The sequence below is a fragment of the Octopus bimaculoides genome, chromosome 29 (assembly GCF_046866305.1).
Source record: "Octopus bimaculoides isolate indiv1 chromosome 29, ASM4686630v1, whole genome shotgun sequence".
NCBI classification, from domain to species: domain Eukaryota; kingdom Metazoa; phylum Mollusca; class Cephalopoda; order Octopoda; family Octopodidae; genus Octopus; species Octopus bimaculoides.
Window position 1 is genome coordinate 19,355,516 of NC_142956.1, and position 6,952 is coordinate 19,362,467.

The 6,952-nt window shown below is 41.3% G+C and overlaps 1 protein-coding gene across 1 annotated transcript in view; it reads left to right on the forward strand.

Annotated features, from left to right (window-relative positions):
• The first annotated feature begins 1,064 nt into the window (after nucleotides 1-1,064).
• LOC149130430 (uncharacterized) overlaps nucleotides 1,065-6,952 on the forward strand; it is a 28,344-nt gene continuing 22,456 nt past the window's right edge. Inside the window, exon 1 of the mRNA XM_089345449.1 lies at nucleotides 1,065-1,223. Within this exon, the coding sequence (XP_089201575.1) occupies nucleotides 1,189-1,223 (35 nt within the window). The 5' untranslated portion in view covers nucleotides 1,065-1,188. The remainder of the gene's footprint in view (nucleotides 1,224-6,952) is intronic.

A 6,952-nucleotide genomic window follows, 5' to 3' on the forward strand; every position in this document is an offset into this window, starting at 1 on the left:
CTTTAGCTGCTATTTCTGAACTTCGGTATGTGGTGAAGCAACTGTTGCTGACCCCTTAATTATGTTTATAAATGTATAAGAACTTTTAAATAAGTTCTTCACCGATAATGGTGTTTTCATACCGAAGGGCTTGGTAAAAATTATTAATTATTAATAAATTAATAAATTGATAGTCCTTTACCCTTTTAATTGTAATATATATATATATATATATATATATATATATATGCATATTTGTACATATATGTGTGTGTATATATATATATATATATATATATATATATATATATATGTATATATATGTGTGTGTGTGTGTATATATATATATGTGTGTATATATATACATTTGTGTGTGTATATATATTTTTTGGACATTTGTAGATATATATATGTACTTTTACATATATTTGTACATGTATATATATATATATGCATATATATTGTGTATATATATATATATATATATATATATATATATATATATATATATGCATATTTGTATGTGTGTGTGTTTTTATAAAATATAATAAAAAACAGTTTTACTTGAAATTGAAGGATCACTGAATACATTTGGTTGGGTATAGATTTATTATTCTTGAACACAAATAGCATGAAGAATGATGCTGCAGTTTCACCCAGAAAGCCCATCGTCGGACAGAGTAAGGGCAGAAGGAGCTGTAGTCTCGGTCACTTGAGCCTAACGGAAACTAGATTAAACTCCACCCTTATCAACCCTGCAGTCTCATGTTGGATTGATTCTGAGCCTGGAGGTGACCATACATCAGTGTAGGCACCATCTGCTAGGGGCCCATCCCTGTTCTGACTGAGATTCTAACTGAACGCCCTGTGTGTTAGTTTTTTAGTGACGTGTCCACCTAGAAACATATGTCAGCTGGTATCGTTGGCCATCGGTCATTCAATGATGGATGCTGGCTGGCTTGACGGACAGTTGCTGACGGGGGAAAATAAACTAATTAGCCATCGATCGCCGATATCAACCGACCCCCATCCTTTAAAAATAACCCCCGCTGAAAAGCCTTTAACAGCAGAGACTATATGTGATTTTTAAATGTTATATTTCATACAGCGAGCATTTCAGAGGACAGGACTATCGTTGTTGGAAACTTACCCCAGGATGCAAAGCGGGAACTACTGCAGTGTCTCTTTCCGGAGGCCGTGAAGATTTTTATGGACATGGACGAGCACAGAAATCGAAAGCGGGGGTAATTTTTCTCTCTCTCTTTAAAAAACTTCATTAAACCTGCTCGTTAGCCCCGAGCGACTTTGTTCAGATTTTGTTTGCGAAGAAGTCATGTCACGCCTTGAAAAAAAAAAAAAGGAAAAAAATTTTTTTTTTCTTTTTCTTCCTCCAGGCGTTTCTTCTTCTTCTTCTTCTTCTTCTTCTTCTTCTTCTTCTTCTTCGTTTATAAATTTTTTTTTTCTTTTTTTTTTTTTTTTTCTCTTATTCAGACCAACCATATTTGTCCTAAGCTTAAGAAATCTTGTCTTTGACAGCAAAGAAGGCAGGAATTCAGAGCATTGTGTTCTCATTTTTTATCTATCGGTCGTCATCATTTTAACGTCCATTTTTCCATGCTGACATGGGTTTAAGAAAAGGACCATAGGTCAGCTCAACTGACTGACACCTCGTTAAACCTCTATCGTCATCGTTTTCAGATTGCAAAGCTTTACAGAGATTAATGAACATGGACAGAGAAATCCGAAACGGGAATAGTTTCTCCCTCTTTAAAAACTTTATCAAACTGCTCATTAGCTTGAACAAGTTTCTCTAGACGTTATTTTCAAAGAAATAACATCACACCACAAAAAAGGAAAGGAACATTTTCTTTTTTTGCAGTGTTTCTTTTACTTCTCCATTAACCTTTAACACGCTTAGGCACATCATGACACAGTATGAGTTTTCTCCCCTGTAACTGCAGGCGCATTGTATCACATTGAGAGGGGAAAAAACTTACATGGCGACATGATGTGCCTACAGCAAGCTAAAGGTTAATAAATCTTTTCCTGTTATTTTTCCTTTTTTTCTCTCATTCAGACAGCCAAGAAGCCATGAGTTCAAAGCATTTTATGGGGGGTTTTTTTCCATCTGTCATTGATTTTAAGAAAAGGACCACAGCTCAGTTTACCTGGCCCATATCTAACTAAACCTCGTTCATCATCTTCATCTCCCAGGTGAAGATTCCAAAGACCCACGAAGACTGAACAATATCTATTTCCTATCACAAGGACTTTTGTTACCCCTTACTTCAGGATCAAACCAGTGTGTCGCCTTCGTGCTGTCTTTCTTGTTGTTATTTCAGAGAGATACAAATGAAGAATTTATGCTGTATATTATTTAATATACCTTTATTTGTCTATGTTGTTCAACGACTATCCAGCAATAGCACAGGCCCTCAGAAATTCTGGGTTGGTGCCCAGTGTGTTGAAAGACAACTGGGAGTAAGGCACCCTTTAGCTTTTGTTAAAGTGTGTCTCTAGGACCTGCTTCAAACCCAAACTACCTCTGCTCCGATAGTCAGGAACAGCAACGCCGCCAACAGCATGTGAGTATAGGAAACAAAGTAAGTAGAGTGTGGTCATCTCAAAAAGAAGATTGGGTTCCAGTTGCACAAGATGTCCTTGGCTTGTGTCGAGGAAGACAGAGAACTTTATGAAAACGTTCGTAGCAGGGTCATCGCCATAGGCCCAATGGTCTGTGGTTATGATCCCGAAACCATGGCTTAGTCTTTGCAGTAGAACACCACTAAAGATTTCAAGACGATGAGGAAATCCAAGAGAACGTGACAAAGCATTTAATCTCCTTTTGAAGTAGTCCCCTTCTCAGGCCACATCGCTTTATCCTGTGTCGTTTCCATTGAAAGTATGTGATTGGAAAGCAAACTTGTTACTTAACAGCATATCTGTCTGGCCGTTCAGAACCCGGCTTCACTAAAATACTGAATATTCATGCAAGCCGTGCCGTGCTTGCGGCTGGTGGGGGGGGAAAACACATTTAAATAAACGAAGACACACACACATGCGCACGCAAGCATATGCAATAAACGCTCATGCCACCATAACCTGAAGAAGAAAGAAAGCTCTCCCACCCCACCCCCACCCCCTAACCGTTTTCTCTTCAATGGAAACGGTCAATATTTGCTAAATTTACATGAGTGTTCGAAGTGTGCACCTACTATTATCAAACGAGATTTTCCTTCCTTTGTCTAAGTGCTAATTGTCAACCTCTTGAGCCATAAATCAGCTGTCAGGAATAAGATGTCACATGCACAGCTGGGACTGCACCACCGACACCACCGCTGCCACCGCCAACTACTACCACACTGCTAAGGTGCCTCCCCGACACGGCCGTCCAGCCTGCTAGAAACAGCAGCAGTGGAATCTCCACTGTGATGGTGTTTCAGTCATTACACTGTGGCTATGCTGGGGCAAAGCGTTGGAGAATCTTTAGTCGAATGAATTGACCCCAGTACATCCCCCCCCCAAGCCTAGTAGTTATTCTATCGGTCGCCTTTGCTGAACTGCTAGGTTACTGGGGTTAAACACATTGAACACCGATTGTCAAGTGATCGTGGCGGACAGACACACACACACACACATACACATCTTTTACTTGTTTCAGCCAATAGACTGTGACCATGCTGCAGCACTGCTTTGAATTTTTAATCATAGGAATCAACCCCAGTACTTCTTTTTTTTTTTTAACCTGGTACTTATTCCACTGATCTCTTTTGTCCAACTGCTAAGTTACGGTGACGTAACTGGTGGTGTTGGTGGGAACCAAACACAGACACACATACGCATATATGCATATATACAATGGGCTTCTTTCAGTTTCCGTTTACCAAATTCACTTACAAGGCTTTGGTTTGCCCGAGGCGATAGTAGAAAACACTTGCCGAAGGTGCCATGCAATGAGATTGAACCTGGAATCATGTGGTTGGGAAGCAAGCTTCTTACCACACAACCATACCTGCGTCTGTCTGTCTTTGTCTCTCCCTCTCTCTGTCGATACTATATATATATATTTAGGAATTTAAGGATTGGAGAAAACGCATGTTATAATTGCATACTTTATTCCTACATATGTTTCAAAGGATTACAACCTGTGTGATCCATAGGGATCTTTGATATTAAAATTGTAACCTTCTCATCAGGGAAAGCATGGGAATCTAAGGTTACAATTTTAATATCAAAGATCCCTATGGATCACACAGGTTGTAATCCTTTGAAACATATGTAGGAATAAAGTATGCAATTATAACATGCGTTTTCTCCAATCCTTAAATTCTTAAATATACTCAAATACCCAAAATTTCAAGGAGTTCCTGCCTTAAAAACAGGAACTAACCACAGTTATTTTGTGTTCTTTGCTACATTGGTTTCTATTAACCCATTTATTCTATCCGAAGAATTTTTATTCATTAAGATAGAAGAAATACACATAATTATATATATATATACACACAAATTAATAACAGTAATTCTATGATGGAATTTATAAACATTTAATGCATTGCTATGCTCATTTCAGCAAATCCCAGTCTGTATTTTTGAGATGATTATGGAGCAGGTAGGCCATCTTCTTCATGGATTCATTTCTTCAGGCGATATAACATTAGTGGATGTTTTCTAGAGGGATATTTATCCCTTTTGACCATCGCAAACCTTTGCACTGGTCAATAGGAATACTACATACTACACTGTAATCATCCCAAGAAAGCAAACTGTGATCTTAAGAAACGTGAAGTGCGCATGGCACAGTACATGAAATGCTTATAAATTCTATCCAAGGATTAGTATTATATTTATCCTGCATTATATCGGTACATCACAATGCAACCCCTGAAACTGGTTCCCCTGTCACCATCATTAGACAGTGGCCGGCATAATGGGAAAGGAGCTTTATTTTGCATATTCAAAATGCTTCATCATCATCATCATCATCATCATCGTTTAACGTCCGCTTTCCATGCTAGCATGGGTTGGACGATTTGACTGAGGACTGGTGAAACCGGATGGCAACACCAGGCTCCAGTCTGATTTGGCAGAGTTTCTACAGCTTGATGCCCTTCCTAACGCCACCCACTCAGAGAGTGTAGTGGGTGCTTTTACGTGTCACCCGCACGAAAACGGCCACGCTCGAAATGGTGTCTTTTATGTGCCACCCGCACAAGCCAGTCCAGGGGCACTGGCAACGATCTCGCTCGAAAATCCTACAGGAGCCAGTCAGGCAGTACTGGCAACGGCCACGCTCAAAATGGTGCATCTCATGTGCCACCCGCACAAGAACCAGTCCAGGGGCACTGGCAACGATCTTACTTGGCTTGCCGGGTCTTCTCACGCACAGCACATTTCCAAAGGTCTCGGTCAGTAGTCATCGCCTCGGTGAGGCCCAATGTACGAAGGTCTTGCCTCACCACCTCAGCCCAGGTCTTCCTGGGCCTACCTCTTCCACGGGTTCCCTCAACTGTTAGGGTGTGGCACTTTTTCACGCAGCTATCCTCCTCCATTCTCACCACATATCCATACCAGCGCAATCGTCTCTCTTGCACGCCACAACTGATGCTTCTAATGTTCAGCTTTTCTCTCAAGATACTTACACTCTGACGGGTATTCACATTGACATTACACATCCAACGGAGCATACTGGCTTCATTCCTTGCGAGCTTACGTATGTCCTCAGCAGTTACAGCCCATGTTTCACTGCCATGTAGCATGGTTGTTCGTACGCATGCGTCATACAGTCTGCCTTTTACTCTGAGTGAGAGTCCCTTTGTCGCCAGCAGGGGTAAGAGCTCTCTAAACTTTGCCCAGGCTATTCTTATTCTAGCAGCTACACTTTCAGCGCACCCACCCCAACTACTAACTTGGTTGCCCAGATAGCGGAAGCTATCGACTACCTCTAGTTTTTCACCCTGGAATGAGATAGAAGTTGTTTCCTGTTTGTTTGCAGTCTTTATTGCACCTGAACATCTGCCACAAACAAAAACTAACTTGCTAGTTAACCTGCCTTTGATGTTGCTTCACCTCTTATGTGTCCATAGCTTGCACCGGGTACATCTTATAGAGTTACTACCTACTCCTTTTCTACATACTGAGCAGGGCCATCTACCTGAAGGGGTTTGTGTTTTATCTACCTTCCTACTTATTAGGATTTTGGTTTTAGCTAGGTTGACTCTAAGGCCCTTCAATTCTAGACCTTGCTTCCACACCTGAAACTTCTCCTCTAGTTCTGATAGTGACTCCGCAATTAGGGCAAGGTCATCAGCATAGAGGAGCTCCCAGGGGCAACCTGTCTTGAACTCCTCTGTGATTGCCTGGAGGACTATGGTAAATAATAGGGGGCTGAGGACGGAACCTTGGTGGACCCCTACCTCTACCCGGAATTCATTGCTGTACTCATTTCCAACCCTCACCTTACTGACAGCATCTCTGTACATGGCTCGCACAGCTCTCACTAACCATTCTTCTATCCCAAGTTTCCTCATTGACCACCAGATAAGGGATCGGGGGACCCTGTCAAAGGCTTTCTCCATGTCAACGAAAGCCAGGTACAGAAGTTTATCCTTAGCTAGGTATTTCTCCTGCAACTGTCTCACTAGAAATAAGGCATCAGTAGTGCTTTTACCTGGCACGAACCCAAACTGCATCTCATCTAAATTGATTCGCTCCCTAATTAGTTGGGCTATGACCCTCTCTGTAACTTTCATAACCTGATCTAACAGCTTGATGCCTCTGTAATTATTTGTATCTAAAGCGTCACCTTTACCTTTGTAGCAGTTGACTATGATGCTGCTACACCAGTCATTGGGTATGACTCCTTCGTGTATCACCTGGTTCGTAATACGGGTGACTAGGCTATAGCCAACACTGCCAGATATTTTGAGCATCTGCAGTGATTCCTGATGGGCCGGGGGCTTTCCCGGTCTTC